General features: G+C 48.6%; 1 protein-coding gene and 1 long non-coding RNA gene across 2 annotated transcripts; one reads left to right on the top strand and one right to left on the bottom strand.

Moving 5' to 3' along the window:
• The first annotated feature begins 5,247 nt into the window (after window positions 1-5,247).
• LOC104143615 (vitamin D3 hydroxylase-associated protein) lies at window positions 5,248-17,489 on the top strand. Its single transcript, XM_009674205.2, has 15 exons — window positions 5,248-5,471; window positions 6,030-6,143; window positions 6,499-6,642; window positions 7,860-7,993; window positions 8,475-8,681; window positions 9,434-9,474; window positions 10,103-10,227; window positions 11,055-11,180; window positions 12,079-12,176; window positions 12,352-12,451; window positions 13,294-13,337; window positions 14,431-14,470; window positions 15,115-15,223; window positions 15,552-15,697; window positions 16,416-17,489. Exons 1-15 carry the CDS (start codon window positions 5,265-5,267, stop codon window positions 16,539-16,541), a joined length of 1,761 nt encoding a protein of 586 aa, XP_009672500.2. The 5' UTR covers window positions 5,248-5,264; the 3' UTR covers window positions 16,542-17,489.
• LOC138068047 (uncharacterized) lies at window positions 12,450-17,822 on the bottom strand. Its single transcript, XR_011142599.1, has 3 exons — window positions 17,684-17,822; window positions 15,525-15,699; window positions 12,450-12,616 (listed from the first exon to the last, which is right to left on the bottom strand). It is a non-coding gene; the product is annotated as an uncharacterized lncRNA (long non-coding RNA).
• Window positions 17,823-17,944: the final 122 nt, after the last annotated feature.

The raw sequence follows: 17,944 nt of genomic DNA, 5'->3' as shown, positions 1-17,944 counted from the left end.
ATGGCCAAAGAGCCATTTACCCCCATTATTTTGCTCCCACAAGTGGCCAGTAGCAAATATTTGTGGAATAGTATAACTGGTAAGTATAGGCTTCCCTTTCTGCCTGTGCCATTATCTGGTTATGAGACTTTCTGGCTGAGTCACAGTCAACCCATCGTGTTTAATAGTCTCCAAGAAAGCTCTCCTTCATGAACTTGCTGGATCCCTTCCTGAACTAATTTGTTCTCTTGGACTCCACAACATCCTATGGCAGTGGGATCCAGAGTTTAATCAGGCAGTAAGGGAAGAAAAGCTTCATTTTCTTTGTTTAGGTGTATGCTGTGAGAAACGGTATCTAGTCCTTCTTCATTCACTTCTGTTCTTCTAGTTGAGCGATGAGAGAAGAAGGGTTTTTTTAATGGCTGCTGAGCACTTGAGGGGAAACTTGAGTTTAAGCATTACTGTGGCTACTTTTAGACTGTTTGCACTGTCTCACTGTGACAACCTTTTGCTGTTTCTGGACCTGTCCCTTCCCCTTGAGGTGGAGGGAGAGGCTGGAAGGGAATGGGGGGAGGGGTGATGGAGGAGAATGAAATGCCTTTGATTACATAAGTGTGCCTTGAAACAAGGCATCAACGTAAGGAATGATCTAGGCCTTCTCCAAACCCTGCATGCCTCTCCAGCCACATAGGCCAGAATAGAGACAATATTTCCCCAATAGCAAGAGAGAGGCACAGGAACAAGGGGCAACACCCATCTAGTTACCTATCTACCATCTGCCCTAAAGCCTCCCTAGGAGTGTCTAGTGATGCCACGCACTGGCACTTTGCAGTCAAGTCTGGATGTGGCACGATGGCAGTCCTCATCCTGGTCTTCCTCCTGTGCTGGACTCACATGTGCCAGTCCTGGCTCCTGAGCCTGACTCGCGATCTGCTGTCCTGCACAGAGTAGGGCGAGGAGCCACAGCACAGCTCTGCTCCCCAAAGGGGCCCAGTATTCACAGGATCACTGCTAGACAGCCTCAACCACAGAGCTCCTGCTTGATGGGTCTACCAAATTATAGCGACTATCTCAGGCCAGAAACAAAGAATTTTAGGCTGTCCTCTTACAGAGAAGATGGGAGCTCACATTTCAACAGGTGACCTGCCTCCACCCCATGACCCACTTTATTTCCTCTTAGTTTCCCCGCATTGCCCAAGATCTGAAAGCTTCGTTTGGAACTGGGTAAGCATTTTTATTTCTATCCTCATCACCAGCATAGCAGCAAAATGAGGAAACCCATGGAAGGATAGAAAGAAAAAATCAGATGGGTGGTTGTTAGAAAACCTGTCTCATCAGTGTCATCAACACTCAGTAGCAATGCTCATCAGTAGCAATGGGTCAGTGATGCAGTAAAAGATGTGCAAATATATCTAGAGGCTGTGTGATGGGGCTGGATCAACTTTGCTTCCTTTATGCTAATATAGATGGGGACATCCCTGAATTAGGAAGGTGTTCAAAGGCAAGATGTCCTTGGAAAGTCAGTATCTAAGGTGTTCTCAGGTCTGGCATCACAATAGTGTCTCAGCACTGCTAGATGAGGCCTGGGATTGGGGTATATTTTTTCTGATCCAAGCTCGAGTGCCTAACACAGCTGCAATGAAAATGTATGTTCCTGAAACTCTAAGTGCAAGAAAGGTGCATAGGAATAAATGAGGGACAAACTGGTGGTGCTACCTGCGTCCAGCATGAACATGGTCATCACTCTCGCATGGAGATTGTGGACTGGAATCAAAGCCAGATGAGGAAAAACTTTGGAAAAAAGCTGCACTTGGTCTTGTTTGTTTATCAGTGCAACTTGGAGGAATGAACTGTGAGTCAGATAGGCCTGACTCCTGTGCTATGGGCTTGAGGTGTCACTTGGGACATCCTTTTGCTTCCCCGCCTCAGTTTCCCCATGTACAAAAATAAATGGGGAAAGCAACATGCCCAGTCATGTTACTCAATGGGTATGAGCACGGGTTAATTCACATCAGTGAAGTGTTTCGGGCATGGCAGGGCACTACAGATGTGCAATATTGTATAGGTTTGCTGTGGTCTTTGCACTTTCCAGGTCAGTGAAGAACCTGTGGAAGCAGAACATTGCATTGAGGGTAATTTCTCTTCCCTGATAGAAATGATGGGGGTTTGTGCCCAGGAGGGCATTGATGTTTAACTATGCCTTTGCTTACACAGTTGTTTCTGTGCTGAGACAGAATCTGTCAAAGAAGTAAGAATCATTTCTCTTGGCAAGTTGGGCAGTGTCAGAAAGATCTAGGGGGAGAAAAAATGTATTTTCCGATATCCTTTTAAACTCACATTGTACAGAAAATTAATGATCTATTGGCTCATGAGACACGCAGCTAAGCCTTTCCCACCCTACAGGACTGAATTGTGTCACCAGAGTGATGGAAGCTGATTAAGAAGAGCTGAAACATTACACAGGGCACTACAGGAACCCTTGGGCTAAGTGGCTGAAACAGGTCAGCTGGAAGCAAGGAAGGGCATTTTGCATGGGAGGGCAAAAACAGGACATTTCTTTGCCCAAGTCTTGTGCTTTTCTGGGGACTCTGAGTGACATAGAGCTGGGATTGGAGGTGCACTGGTGAATGGCCCCTATATCTAGCATTCGCCCTCAGATAGTCCACAGTCTGTCTTAGCTAAAGCTCTCACTGCAACTGAGCTTTTGGGAACAGCTGAAAGTTATGTGGGCCACCATGGTGGTGTGGGGTGAGGGAGGGAAAAGGCTTCCTACGGTGGATGCCCAGATCTGGAACATCTCTGGTGCTGGACCCGCTTTGCCTCAGTGCTGAAGCCCTTCTTCATGGATTCCTGGGTTCAGGGATGTGATCAGCTCAGATCTGGCTTCCCAAATTCATGGGGATGGTGGTCTCTTTCTCAGAAAACTCTCACTTTCTCCCAAATACCTCCTCTTTGCCTTAGCCTAGCTGTGGGTCTGCACAAAGTTCTCCGCTGGGATCTCAGCTCATCTGCCTCTGTGTAGCTGTTCTCAGCCATGGAAAGGACTCTTAAAGTTCCTGTGGTCTCTCTGCAAGGGTGAAGCGTCTCAGGAGCCCAAAGGCCTACTCAGGGGATGCAAAAAGGGATTTGTGTTCCTTCAGGGTGGATTCAACTCTCATTCCCCTCCCAATGCTTCCCTCTGTGCATGTTCCCACTGCAGGCTGCAGAAGGAGCCTTGAGGCTGCCTGTGGCCAAGCAGTGTGTGGCTTTGCCATGGCAGAAGTTGTCCCTCCAGTTCGTGAAGGAGGCAGAGATGCTCACCCATCAATAAGAAAAGGGGCTCCCTCAACAAGATTTGGCCACCTGGAAATGCAGCTGTGCCCGCTAATAAAACCTCCCTTTGAAATGTCGAGTCTGTTACAGCTGGTTCTATTTCCATTAAACATTTACCAAGTTTCTAAAGGGCAGGATCAAAGCACAGGATCTAGTGTGCAAGCGGATGTGGGCAGCTAATGCCCGAATTGCCCCCCAGGAAGGGGGAAATAACTACCTCATCTGCTCAAGTCTGTTGCAGCAGTTACATCACCATCACACCCAGATACCCAGAGCCCACCTTCAGCTCAAGAAGCCTTTGAACAGATCCCCGGAGGCTGGGAGAGGATTTGCGTGTCATTGCATGCTGGCCCTGTTCATATGCACCTTTCCCAAGGCATCTGCTATAGCTGGTACCATGGGGCAGGAGCTGGAGCTAGATGGGCTGCTGATCTGTTGCCAGGTGACTAATATCTTGTAAAACCAACAGTGGCTTGGCTGAGGATGCGTGCTCTGAGACAAGGACACCAGGGAAACGCAGTAAGCGGTCAGCTTAACTAGGTAATTGCTGTCACCTTCAGACTGTTGCTTAGAGGATGCCGAAGTCAGTGTTGTCCAGGGTCTCTCATGAATCTCACCAGTTAACAGCAAAGAACGTTCATTACTGTCACCAGTTGAAGGGGAAACAATAATGAACTTGTCTAGCAATTAAGAAGGGGCATGACGATGGATGAAAAAGTAAGCGTTAGAGGACTCTCTAGCCTTGATGAGGGAATGCTCATCTTTCTTTCTATATCCAGTTCCACACTGCTGGACTGGGATCAGGTTCTGGGATTCTGCCTGTCAGTGCAACCTTGTAAAGTCATGTAATGCACAGTCCAGCTTCCCAGCATCTGCCCGGTGCTGCAACCTGGAAAAAGTTGTTAGCTTTTCCAGCGGAAACCAATAGCACGCAAGCATCTTCCTGTATCTCTACCTAGTCACCCTAGCCAAATTTGTGTGGAAGGCTGCTTGAAATCCTAGGGAGGGAGGTTTTCATTAACCAGGGAAGTGCTCTGGAACAGGGGGTGTTATCCTGCATCATCATTACTGGAATGCCTTTTTTTTAATCGGTATGTGTTAAAGCCCTGCAGGGTCTTACAGAGGACTTACTTAAATTACCCTTCTGAGCAGAGGGTCATGAACTCTGGGTAGGGACCCACTGTCCAAGACAATTAGAGAGGATCACAGCTAGACCGTGGCCTTTGACTCGAGGCTGATGTCAGCTAGGTTGTTGCAAGAGGTGTCTGCTTCCTGCTGGAAGGACATCAGCCAGCAGGAAGCCATCTCTGTCTATTGGGAATGGCTTGCTTCCAGGCTGCAACCTTGTGGGATTTTCCACTCCTAAAGTAATATCAGCACACTCTGCAATGGGGTGGACCCACCCTCTCCCTGTGGTGTGTGCAGATATCGTGGCAGTGCTGAGCTGTATCTCACAGGCAGGCTGAATTGGGAGCAGCACAGGCTTAAGGAGTGTGGAGTTGATGGGCACCCAACATGTATGAGTCCTCTGGGCATACCATCCCCGTCACCATCACTGTGCAAGAAAATCCTGTGATTTCAAGCTGGATTTTCCCCATTTCCCATCGTCCTTTTAGGTTGCCCAGGAAACAGGAGAGAAGCTATTTCCTTGCTTCTTCTCTTCAGCTATCCCACAGCTATTCCCTCCCAGAGGTGATCTTACCACAGTCCAGAAAGCCAGTATGAGCCCAACACACCCCAGAGGTTCATTGGCCATGCAAACTTCACCTTCTCCACTTCCCAGCCAATCATTCTCCCCTGCACGCTTCACTGAAGGCAGCTCTTCAGGGATTGGCACTGGACTTTCAAACCATTTTCTGAGCTGATAGTGGTGGTGGGAAGAGGGACGGGTTCAGGGAGGGAGTTAACTTGTCCTGCGCCTGCCTTGCTTTTCTTTCTCACTCAGTCCCCAGAGACCAGAGGGCCACATTACAATGCAGGAACAGCTCAGACAGCTCCTGCCAGATAGGGAGGTGGGTCCTTCTGTTGCTCTTGCCCTGCTCTGTGGCTCAGCTGCAACCATGGCAGTCTGGAAATGGCTGGGCAAGCAGCAGATCCAGGAGAAAATGGAAGAGGCTCAGAGGACCCGGGATCAGGGTGTGAAAAAAATGGAAAAGGCTGTTCAGCACTTCAGAGAACAGGTAATACGTCCTTGGTGACGGGGGGGAGGGGGTCTGAGTCACAGCAGGATGGTCTGCTGATGTTATTCTCCATCTCTTCCTCCTAGATCACTGTTCTATAGCTTTTATAACAAGGAGACTTCTATAACCTGAGACTTGTGTGCAAGGAATTCATTACCAGCTCGTTAGCACTGGTGTTTGTTCAGCTGAGATTACCTTTACTGGGTACCTTTACCTTTACCTGATTACCTTTACTTACCCTCACCTGGGTAAGTGCCACAGTGCATGGAGGAAGACTCAGATGGGATGCATTGCCTTGTCCATTGCTGCAGTGGATGCATGAAGCTCTTCTATGCCTTAAGGGACAGCTGGGCCGCTGTGATTTACACCGTGTTCATGCCATCAAGGTCTACAGAAAAGCTCAAACTTCGGCTGAAACAGTCAGTCTGCCTTTCCAGCAAGCTCAGTTGAAAGCGTTGACAAAATTTAAGGGACTTGCTCTCTCTGAGCCAAGGCACAGGCCCTGACTCAGGTACCTGGAGATGCTGTCCTGGCAACCCGTTCTTCTTCCCCTTGCAGATCTCCCATGTCCAGACTGGTACCATCCTATCCCTGCCCCTGGTGGAGCTTGCTAGGAGACTGCAGGAAGGGTCCCTGTCCCCTGAGACAGTCCTCTACACCTACATAGAGAAGGTGAGAACCTATCCATGGCATGAAGGGCAAATCACTTACATTCCCCACACCATGGTGTGTGGGTTGGTGGAGTTGAGGAGACTTACTGAAGCAGTTGATTATGGCAAGTCTTTAATATAGTAGATATCAGAAGATAGATATGAAACAGAAAGGATGTCTCTGTCTCCTCCTCCTTGGTCAGACCTCTCACTGGATAGTGCTTTTAAAGGGTTTGAGCTGGGATGCTATAGGGAGGGCTTATCTTTCATCCTGAGCCACTAGCTCTGAGCTTTGCAGATCCAGGTAGCTACTGAATGCACCTAGGTAATTACGTTGTTCTTAACTAACACATCTTTCTCAATGTGTCCTGGAAAAGGCCCTGGAAGTCACCCAGCAGACGAACTGCCTGCGACATTTTATCCTAGAGTGTGAGGAGCAACTCCAGGAAATACAATCGCGAAAGGAGAAAGGGCTGCTCTATGGCATTCCTATCAGCATCAAGGATCACATTGGCCACAAGGTGCTTCCCTTTGTGCCCATGAAGCATCCCACTGAGAGTTAGGCTCAAAGTTAGGTGGGCTGTGAGGTAAGGGGGACACAAAAGGATGGGAAAGGGGCCTAATCCCCTTCTGCTTACACCACAGGAAACCTGCTGGTCTGAGGCTATGGCCCCACATCTCCTTGCAGCTGCCGCCCTAGCAGTTAAAAAGTTGCTGACCCCAGCATCTTCTGAGTGCTTTCACTTTGAACAGAAAAAGCTAAGCCAGAGCAGTTTAAAGAACAGATCTCTGCTAACCTTGCTCATGCTGGCAGAAGCAGGCCAGGGAGCCATCACACAAGCAGTTTAGCTGCCAGAAGAGGATGTGTGTCCACAGCCTGAATGCAAGAAGCCCTGAGCAAGGGAAGCTAACTGCATCAGCAAGTCTGTCCCAGGGCCTCCATCAGCCAAAACCAAGGGGTGAATAGTTATACACCCAACCTCTCTTCTGATACATGGGACAACGTAGCCTGGGACATACAGCCTTTGGGCCATAATGCAAGTTATGCTTTGAGGTTTGCAGGGACAGCAAGGCTCGGCTTCTGGAAACTTGTTAGCAGTAGGAACTGTTAACCTTGAAACCCTGCTACACTGTAGCCTGGCCACTGAGCCCCATAGCAATGAACCTGTGTTCAGAACAGATGGACTAGTGACCCTGTCACTTGGACAAGCCCTGATGAGGACCGGCCTTAAAGACCACAGACTCCTCAGCTGATTTGTTGGGTTGTCTGCTCCATGCTGAGTTACCAATGCAGCTAACAGTGCTCAAGCCCAAAGCAAGCCCCATACACCAAGAATAACTAAGAAAGGAGTACACTCTGTTTGCCTGGTTTTATACTGCCTCCCTGAACATTCAGTACTAGCAACCTCTGGAGAGCACGATACTGGGTTTGATCTTGAGATAGTGGGCAAAGGAAGAGCATCTGTAGAGATGCATCGGGGACAGGGGAGCATGGAAATAGCATGGAAAGGAGCAAGGACAGCTTTAGGAAAAGCCTTAACCCTGCAAGTGCTTGGCAGCCCTTTGCTGCCATGGGCACCACTGGGACGAAGAGTCCTTGGCCCTTTGTGCGAGGGCACACAGTAGGGAGCAGATTAGTACCCAAAACATGGATACCAGATCTTCCTTCCCAAACTGCAGGCTGAAACTGCAGGGGAACTGCCCTGACCCTCTCTGCTGTCATTTCTCTTCTTTGCAGGGGCATCTGTCGACCTGTGGGCTTGTGCAGTTCTTGAACAGCCTGGTGCAAGAGGACAGCGTCCTAGTCAAGGTTTTGAAGAGACAGGGGGCCATCCCATTTGCACTTACCAATGTGCCGCAATCCCTCTTCAGGTAGTACCTCATTAGAAATCTCTCCTCTGCCTGTGCTCCTGAAGCTAAAACCCAGCTCTGTGTGTTTCTTGAGACATTGCCTGGCTGATTTCCCCATCCCATCAGCTGCGGACAATCACAGTTCAGCTGAAGATAGCTTTTATGTAAGATTAAGGGGAAAAGACACACAATGAAAGAAATCAAGTGCACTAATATATGGGACGGAGAACTGCGTTTTCCTCACTACAACCCACAGCAGACAGCTTGAACACAGTGCTGGGACTCAGATACCCGTTTGATTCCCTGCCCACACACGGTGATCTGTGACATCAGCCTGTGCCTCAGTTCCCAACTCTTTCTGATGGGAACGAGCCATGTCCCAAAGGGATTACAAGGTGGAGGGGTTTGGCTGTGCCATCCAGCCTCGCTGTAAGGAACAGCCAGCGAAGTCAAGGCATTAGGCTGTTCCTGACAGTCTGCTTGCTGGTTTTCTTCTCCTCAGCTACGACTGCAGCAATGCCATCTTTGGCCAGACCCTGAATCCTTTCAACCACAAGAAGAGCCCTGGAGGCTCCTCCGGAGGGGAGGGAGCTCTGATCGCAGGTGGAGGCTCCATCCTGGGCATTGGCTCAGACATTGGTGGCAGCATCCGCCTGCCGTCCAGCTTCTGTGGGTTGTGCGGGCTCAAACCCACCAGCAACAGGCTCAGGTAGGTGCTGGAGTCTGCCCTGCCTGCTCCGCAAGGAGCCTGAAAACCCATGTTGCTGCTCACTGAGGCACATAGAGCCCCTCGGAGCTCACAGGTACCTTGTCCTACATGCACTGCAATCGGGGACAAACTGGGGCTGGTTCAACAAACTGATGGATCAGCAAACAGGATGGCTGTCTGTCACATAGAACAGCGTTTCTGTGGTGAGGGAATGGGAATTCAGACCAGCCTGTCTTTCAGTCCCTAAATCCCTGAGACCAAAGAAAGAAAAGTCTAACTCATGAATTAGAGATGGAAAGAGACTTATTTGGATCAAACAGTGAAGTTGCCCCTAAAATGAGGTTTAGGAGGGCTTGATACTAATTGTCAAACTCACTGGGGAAAAAGAGAGGAATTAGAGGAAGAGAGGAATTCCTAAAATACCAGCTTTGTTCAAAACTTACTCCACGAGGCAGCCTTATTAGGTTCTGCTTGGAAATGGTCATGTTTTCATTGTAAAGCTGATCCAGAGTTAACAGGAAAAGGGGTCTAAAATGGCTCAATGACTCCAAAATGGAACATTTTTAGTTAAGCCAAAACTAAGATTTGTTGAGGGTTTATTTTCTTTTCATTTTGATCAAGATTTTCTGTTTCATGCAGCTCACACCAAATATTTGCAAAAATTTCTTTCTGATTCAGTTTCTGAACTGAAGATCCCGCTGTCCGTTCAGACCTCCTGGGAATATCTCACTATTACTTTTTTCCCCCCTCAGCCTGTCTGGAGCAAGCGACCCAATCAATGGGATCCTGTCAGGTATGTGAATTTAGAATTGTTTTTCTCCATGTGCTGTCAAGAGCAGGAAGGGTGGAAGGGAGAGGCTAGGTTTATTTGTGCCTGGCCACGTCATAGGACAGCATGAGGCTTTGGCCTAGGTTCAGCATACCCAGGTGTAGACTGCCACAGCTCCTTGGGGTCACCTTAGTGATGTCATCTCTAAGGCCTACTGGCCTACCGTAGAAACAGAAAGGCGGGATTCCCTGTCTTTGCTTTGTCTATTTAACCTGCTTGTCTTCAATTCAAGGATCAGCTCTTTATACGCCTGTGCACATAAAGCAGAGGATGACAATATCCTATTTTATCGGGGATGTTTAGATCCTCCTTAAATAGATGCGAAGGACTGGTGCCTCTTATAGCATTCGCTTTCACAGAGGCAGGCCAGATGGATGAGCTGGCAAAAAGGCAAACAGCAGTCTCCCTGCAGCTGCCCTGAGCTTACCTTTCCCCATAGCACAGACACTTTGGGCAAAATCAAGCCAAGCTCTCTGGAACATCCCACCTCATTGCCTGACTGTTCCTTGCAGCCAGCTTGGCCGCACGGAGGAGACCAGTGTTTGGCACACCCGCTTGCTTAAAGTGGACGTTTATTCTCCTCCCTCTCCAGTTCTCTGCGCGCTGGGGCCAATGGCAAGGGACGTGGACAGCCTGGCCCTGTGCATGAAAGCACTGCTCTGCGAGGAGATGTTCCAGCTCGACCCCACTGTGCCCCCCATCCCCTTCAACGAGGAGGTGAGTCCTCAGTGAAAGAGCCCTGGTCTTCTTGAGGGTGCTTTCATGTCAAAACATGAAAAGGTTGCTGTTTATTTCATGTTCTTCAGGGGTGATTCAGAAGAAGTCTGAGGTGGAATTTGGCACTGTGGAGTTACAAAGCCAGTCATGAACACTAGGGCATGGGACAGACAAAGGGAAGGACGGTGCTGTGTCCAGCCAGCTCTGAGCATCCCATGGAGCACCAGGGAAGAAGTACCTGCTCAGCACACCTATTTTTTAAGGGTCCACAAATTTTTGCAGTATAGGTTTCCAGTAACATTGTTAATTTTCTTTGAAGGCACAAATTGTAATTGTTAGAAATAGAACAGTTAACAACAAAAATAGCTATTCTTTCTGCCTCTCAGTTGGTGTGTGGGATATTGGATTGAGAGACCCCCAGCAAAGGGTGGGGAAGGAAGAGATCATCAGGAGCAAAAAGCTGGAGAGTTTTAAAGGAAGATGGGACAAGCTGGGTAACTCCTGCAGCAAATCTCCTCCTGACTGAGGACACTTCCTCTCCCTCTGTGCAGATGAACTTCAGGTTTTTCCAACCCCATCCTTTGTAGCAATGACTGAACCAGCTGGTCTTGAGTGGCTGTGCTTTAGCTGAAGAGAGGGATGAAGAAGAGGCTGAAGTCAAAGGGGGGGGGGCACTGGATATTTGGAAAGGGTAACTTGTAAAAACCACAAGCAGCAGCTTGCTAACATCTGGACCTTTTATGCCCTTCTGCAGTGGGCTTCAGGATGGGGGCAGGACTAGGCCCAGTAAGGTTGGAAGTCTTTACCTGGTGGCTTCTTTCCTTCAGGTGTATTCAAGCTCTGCTCCCCTCCGGATTGGGTACTATGACACAGATGGCTACTTCCCGCTCCCTCCCTGCATGAGACGGGCAGTGTGTGAAACGAGGGATGCTCTGCGGGCAGCGGGGCATGAGGTAAGCTTAACCTCACCAAACTCTTCCCTGCAAAGTGTTTCCAGCTTTGTCTCTCTCTGCTGCAATCACTCTTCAGAGAGTAGATATAACCCCCAAACCCATCTGACCATGGGCTAGCCAAGGATAACTGTGTGGGGAAAATTTAAGGTAATAGAGATTCTGGTGAAAGTTACTACATCCACGTGCACAACGCAGTCACACTCTGTAGGCCAGCACATCACCTGGCCAGGGTGTTACAGCACTGCCCTCTCATGGGGAAACAGCACAAGCGACTAGTAAATTTGTACTGGCAAATGGGTTAGGGCTGTAACAAATCCATCTCTGCTCTCCTTACAGCAGTGACCCAGACCAGGCAGCAGGCTCTGTAAATGTGCTGTGTCTTGTCCCTGGAAGGCTTCCCTGGCCTTTTCTAGATCTATCTTTCCCCACTAGGGCTGTGGGAGCCATTGCTCACCTTCCTCCGCAATGTTCAGGGCGCCATCTCCCAGACCACTGAGAGAAAAGAAAAGGGCCATGGGCAGGGGATGGAAAATACCTTCCTCTCAGTCTAGATCTATCTGTAATAAGCGCGTTAAGGCTACCTGATCTTTATAGCAAGCTGACTCTGTGTCTGAGCAGGTATCAGTTCTGCTGGGACACAGTGGAAATTGGTGCAGTTTCTGGCTCACTGATCACCTAGAATAGGAGGAAGAGGAAACGGCTCTGGAAAAATCTCAGAGCTGGGCTGAGCAGCCCTCAGTGAAAAACAATTACATATAGGAAAGGGATGAACTGGGGCTCTCCACAGATGTGTCGAGCCCTGAGAGGCTGCTGCTCTGCATTTGAAGTACTTCCACAGTCAGGCCTTGGAAGTTATTTACATCCCCAAGCTGCCACATAATCTTGTACTTTGGTGCAGTTGGTGTCATTTGCTCCACCTCGGATCCACTATGTCATGACCGAACTGTTTTTGAAGACATTTTTTGCTGATGGAGGCCGTGCTTGTTTGGATCTGTTGTAAGTAGGAATCCTCTGGCAGCAGTGCCGTAAAACACCTCCATCCCTGTGCCCATAAACACCATGCATGAGTAAAATTAGCTCCTCTCTTCCATCCCAAACAGGAGATACTCAGGTTTCTGAGATAAGGCAAATGGCTTCTCTGGCATGATCCCCTACTCTTCTTGTCTCTCAGCACAGGAAATATTGTAGATCCAGGCTTGAAACCACAGGTGAATTGCTACAGGATCCCAACACTGGTGAAGAAGCTGCTGGCTCTGATTCTTAAACCTCTGGTGAGTCCCTGGTCTCATGCTCAAAGAGCAGTGTCAGCAAGGCTCTGTGATGCTTGAAAGGGTGCTGGTACTGGGAGATGCCTTCACCTGGAAATTCTGGGATTTCAGATCAAGGCAAACGCTACCACCTTGGAAGGTCTTTTCTGAAGTCTTGCTGGGATTTATCTATGCAAAAGGAAATGAGAAAAGGACCAGCCAATAGCTGTAAAAGAATAATGCAGAGCCCACAGCAAGCAGTTCTTCAAACACTGGACCTAGCAGTGCCCAGTTTCCTACTGATTCATGCAATTAGGAAACACTGCAGCAGGCAGACTGGAGTCTGAAGCTCTATCCCGGTGTTTGAGGCCTCCTAAAGAGCTCACTTTCATGGGAATTCCTCATGGTTAATAAGGCCTGATGCTAACTGTAGCCCCTTCGCCAGGAGAGTATCCTTCTGTAGGCTTTCTCCCCTCCATCCTGTTTCCTCTGTCTTTCTGTCCAATTGGGTTGCTCTCAGCTAACAGGGTCAAAAAGATAGCAGTGAGTGGGAGACAACCAAAGTGCTTGCAGAAGTCTTGTTTCTGTGGGGTAACACAGTAAAAAATGTTGTATTTACCAAAAATAATAGAAGGTGACTTGCTTCTGTGAGAAGGAAATATTGGGCTGCAGGAAGTCGATCAGGAACCAACAACCGAGTCAGAAACAAACTAGAATGAGAAGTATGAGGAAGACTTTAAAGCAATTTCATTCACTGTCAGAGCAGCATCCCCAGGGACAGAGATGGGCTGCAACTGGAAGTCTCCCAAGACGACACAAGTTGCTGCACTCCACATCCTGACCCTAACAGGACTCTCTCTTTTCAGTTTCCCCGCCTGGCTGACTATCTGAGTGCCTTGTGTGGAATGAGGTAAGACAGCACCTTCCTCAGCCGCCTGCTAGGAAAGGGGGGGAGAGGGGGGTTGTAGAAATGACCTGTACCTTCTGCAGTTAGGTACCCATGGTGGGGTGGGGGACAGTGGCTTCAAGACATACTCTGACCCATTTTCTGGAGGGGCTGTCCCTCTGTCCTGGACTACACTTTAGCCTTTGGGTATACCTCTCCCCACTCCTCTAGTATTATCATGCCTTCCCACAGGTCTTTAAACATGCTCTGGGCTGCTGCAAGGTGAGAAGCAATAAACTGTGTCCTGCATCTCCCAGTACCAGGACACAAAAGTCAAAGGCTTAACATTACAGCCAGGGAACATCAGGAAGCATTCCCTCTGGGAGAGGATCCCCGGGGGACACTGCAGTGTCCCAGGAACCAGATGCACACTTGTCAGTGATGGTTTAGACCCACCGGGCCCACCTTGGGTGGGGAATGGAAAACATTCTGATGGCCTCTGATGGTTTCTGTCAGCCCTATTTTTGGTGATTCCCCATATTAGATCACAGGGCCTGAGACAAGCTACAAAATATTTAAGAAAATCACTTTCAAAGCTAAAGCCAAGTTTTATGTAATGAATAATTAGATGACATATCCACCACATCCCATCTTCAATATCCTCTACAAAGAGGAACTAGCAGTAAAGATACTGATGAAGAATCCAGATACCCTCCAGCACAAACGAGTTTTCTCTCCAGCTCTCTCAGAGGCTGCAGCCTTCTTGTTCCTTCAACATGCCAAAGGTGTGTCTGTTTTGCAACTGCCTCAGGCAGTCTGATACAAGCCCTTCCCTCTTGTAGCCAGTTTGGGATCCACAAGGGATTAAGGGACTTAGATAAGGTCGTAGAGTAAGCTTGCAGCAGAGCTGAGTATTAAACCCAGCCTCACAAGAGAAACCTTTCTACCTCTCCCAGACAGTTGCCCAAATCCCAAAAGAAACTTTAGAGAACTTGAGAGAGATGCACTCTTTTGAATAACTGCTAAAATCACTGGGGCTTATCAACTCAGAGCATAATTTAAGCAGCCATCCCTTCCTCTTAAAATTTAAAAATGTTACTGTGGTTTCCATTTGCAGGTCAGTGAAGGAGATGTGGAAGCATCAGCATCAAATAATGGTATGTTTTGAGGACTCTTCTCTCCAGCATCATGCTATGAGAGGATTTTGGGGATCACTATTTAAGAAAGGGGGTGTGCAGCGGAATACTGAGGAGGAGAGACGGAAGGAAAGGCACAAACAAGAGGCAAGACTGGGCTAGCTGGGCTTTTTGGTCAACCCAGGATGGTCTTTATGGGTTACCCATTGCTCATGGCCAAATGCCTATGCTCCATGGACCCCTGCTGAAGAGGGGTCTTTCTTACCAACTTCTCACTCTTGAGCCATTTAACCATGGTTTGTCCTTGTGTTGCAGGGAAGGGCATTTGCACACAGGCTTTTAGTGCAGGTCCTGCTTTAGAGAAATCAGCAGCAAGCGACCACAATAACTTGGGCCATAGAGGCTCTGTACGTAGCCTTTAGGGCAGGGACATTTGCTGACCTCCCCACCTTCCCTGGTAGCATTGTGATCATGGAAAACTTCCGCCATCATGCAGACAAATGCTGTAACCAGGTGCTGCCTTTGCCCTGCCTCTTCCCCTCACGCACTCATCTGCCTGCTGCTGCCTCCCCCAGGCATGCGAGAGCCTGGTGCACAGCCCAAAGAAGCGGAGACGCTCCAGGTTTTGACGTGCCCTCCATGTCATCTCTGCTCTCCTCCCCAAGGTGTACCGCACAGAGTTCATCGCCAGGTGGAGGGAACTCAAGCTGGATGTCATTCTTTGCCCTGTCCTGGGTCCAGCCTTCACTACGGGGTACCCCGGTAAACTCCTAAGTAAGTGAATCTGAGGCTTCACCAGGAGGGGAGAAGACCGCTGTGGCTGTGACTGGACAGAAGCATCCCACTGTAGGGGCAGCTGGGGAGCTTTATTGCTTACCTAAGCATTTTATGGGTGTTACTGGCAGACGGTGACAGACACGTAGATCAAGTAATTTGGTGACAGTTGTTTTGTGCAGTGGGACTTGGACTCACACACAACCATCCCTCTGGGGTATCTCCTCCCAGAAGTGGCTAGTTCTCAGGGGGCTTAAGGAACATGCTTGAAGTTTGAAAGAATATAGGTGGCTGTGGCTACCTGCAGTCTTTCTTTTGCTTCTCTCAGCTGCCATCTCCTCCACGATGTTGTACAATGTCTTGAACTTCCCTGCTGGGGTTGTACCCGTCAGCACCGTGACAGAAGCTGATGAAGAAGAGCTGAAGCTTTATCGAGGATACTGTGATGACCCCTGGGACAGGACACTGAAGCAGGTCTGTGATACGGAAAGGAAAGGAGCAGAGGCTGCTGGCAGGGGTGTTCAGAGTAATAGTCTCACTGAAATAAGGGGTTCCTAAATGCCTCCATCAATACAGGCACAGCTTAAAAAAAAAAAAAAAAAAAAAGCACCTCTGCTTTATATATGCCTCACAAATCCCTTTTCTTCCAAGCCCCAAAGGTCACAAGTCAGCAAACATCAGAGAGGGTCAGGGGGGCACCCAAGAGCAGGATTTTAGTCTGCAACGAGGAAGAAGCCATGGAGCAAAGCTTCCTTGAGTAGGTTCTTCTGATAGCCACAGCCTGCAGTAGTGCACTGCAATTCTCTCCTGCTCCATGACCTGCTCTGCCAGGCCCAGGCAGTCAGCAGAGCACAGATCAGGCACAAAGATCCTAATGGAAAAGGGATTTCATAGCAAGACAGCTCAAAGCAGAGCTGACTGGGGGAGGACTGACCTCACACATGCTACCCAAGACTTGGCCATCATTTCCATCACGAAAACCGCCTTCTGTCTGCCTCAGCGCGCTTTAGATTTAGAGATGAAGCCTGCCCCTGCTTGAACAACAGGGCTCAGCCTCCAACCTCCCTGCTCTCCAGAATGAGCCCTTGGGTAAGAAGGGACTAACTAGCCACAAGGCTCAGCCAAGCTTCCAAAAATCTTAGAGGTCTGAGCTCCTGTGGGTAACACCTCATTGCTTGTGTCCCCACTGCAGGCTGTGGAAGGAGCTGTGGGACTGCCCGTGGCTGTGCAGTGCGTGGCTTTGCCATGGCAGGAGGAGCTGTGCCTCCGGTTCATGAAGGAGGTGGAGACACTTAGCCGTGAGAAGACAGCAATATAGCCTCTCCAATCCTGCATCTGCAGGGCCACAGACAGCCAGATGCAGATACAACAGTGCTCTGTGACTTCTCCCCAGTTCTGATCTGAAATGCATAAATTGCAGCAAGGAGGGAAGGAGAAAGGAACAACACTTGACTCTCCTCCTCCTTGCCAATAAACACATAACCTGGAAGGGACACAGTGGGTTTCCTCATTAGCCATTAAAAGCATTATAAATCTGCCTAATTTCCTCCATCTTTGCTAGGATGCTGCTGGATTTATGTCTAAACATTTCAGTGGCTGAGACAGAGATCAAGCAAATATCAAAATAATTTCTCCAGAACATCACCATGCAAACTCTTCACACCACCAAACCCTTCTGCTAAAAAGAATCCCTGCCTTGGCTGCACTGCCTTCTTCCTTTGAAGAAATATTCACACAATGCCTATGGGTTCCAGACTGACATTGCAGCTTCACAAATCATTCTGTAATCACATCCTGCTGCTCGTTCTCAATTCTCCCCTACTTTGCAGCAGCAAACTGATCTGGCTGAAAACAATCAGTTCCTTCTACTGCATTAATGCAGTGTTCCCTGACCCAGTACCCTGTGCAGCCAGATTAATGCTCATCTTGGCCCAAGATGTGATGCAGAGGGCAATGCCGGCTTATGTTGGGTTCAAACGGTCGTAAATTATGACGTGCCAGCTTCCTGGAAGAATAGACATGGATGGCAATTTCACCCTCATTTTCATCTATGTCGTGTGTCTTGCAGAAGCATGGCAATGCTGAGATAGGAAAACATCCTTAAAGCTCAGTAGAATTTTCTTGCTGGCACACTGGACTAACTTCATACAGATGCGACTGTGGGCTATTCTAAAAGCATTACAGGTGATAGCATATTTGCATGAATACAGCCACGCCTGCCCCACCATATTTGGCTCAAAAATAAAAATGTAGATATTAAGCAAATCTTATCATAAGCTCCAGTAATCTATCATTTACTATTCACTGATGGGTTCGATTATGTGGGTGCACAGGTACTGCAAAGTCATAGGAACACCTTCCCGCTGCAAATGAAATAGTATCTAGCACGTGTGGGCCTGTTCACACCCTCTCCCTTTGTCACTGCTTTCCTGCCTATGAGAGATAGCAATAATCACTCGCCTTTCCACAGCACTGAGCTCGTTCCATTAGCAGATCTCAAGCATCACAAGGATATTTGCACCTCCACTGCGGCAGATTTCTTATGAACCTCTTCTTCAAGAACTTCAGGTTGCTTCTTCTAAAAATGCAAAGAAGTGAGATAAGCGGAGAGTTGCAACTCAACTTTGCAGATAGTGAAATATGGGCCAGAAAGTCTAGGATCCCCAGATGGTATTTATGAACCTGCTCCTTCAGGATCAAAACAGACAGCAGGGAGAGAAC

Source organism: Struthio camelus, chromosome 8 (assembly GCF_040807025.1).
Source record: "Struthio camelus isolate bStrCam1 chromosome 8, bStrCam1.hap1, whole genome shotgun sequence".
NCBI classification, from domain to species: domain Eukaryota; kingdom Metazoa; phylum Chordata; class Aves; order Struthioniformes; family Struthionidae; genus Struthio; species Struthio camelus.
This window is presented reverse-complemented; position numbering and strand designations above follow the sequence as displayed.

Coding starts and splice junctions, on each gene's coding strand:
- LOC104143615 (XM_009674205.2), top strand. CDS start 5,265: ATGCAGGAACAGCTCAGACAGCTCCTGCCAGATAGGGAGGTGGGTCCT. Junction 5,472..6,029: donor TTCAGCACTTCAGAGAACAG/GTAATACGTCCT, acceptor TTCCCCTTGCAG/ATCTCCCATGTCCAGACTGG. Junction 15,224..15,551: donor GTACCCCGGTAAACTCCTAA/GTAAGTGAATCT, acceptor TGCTTCTCTCAG/CTGCCATCTCCTCCACGATG.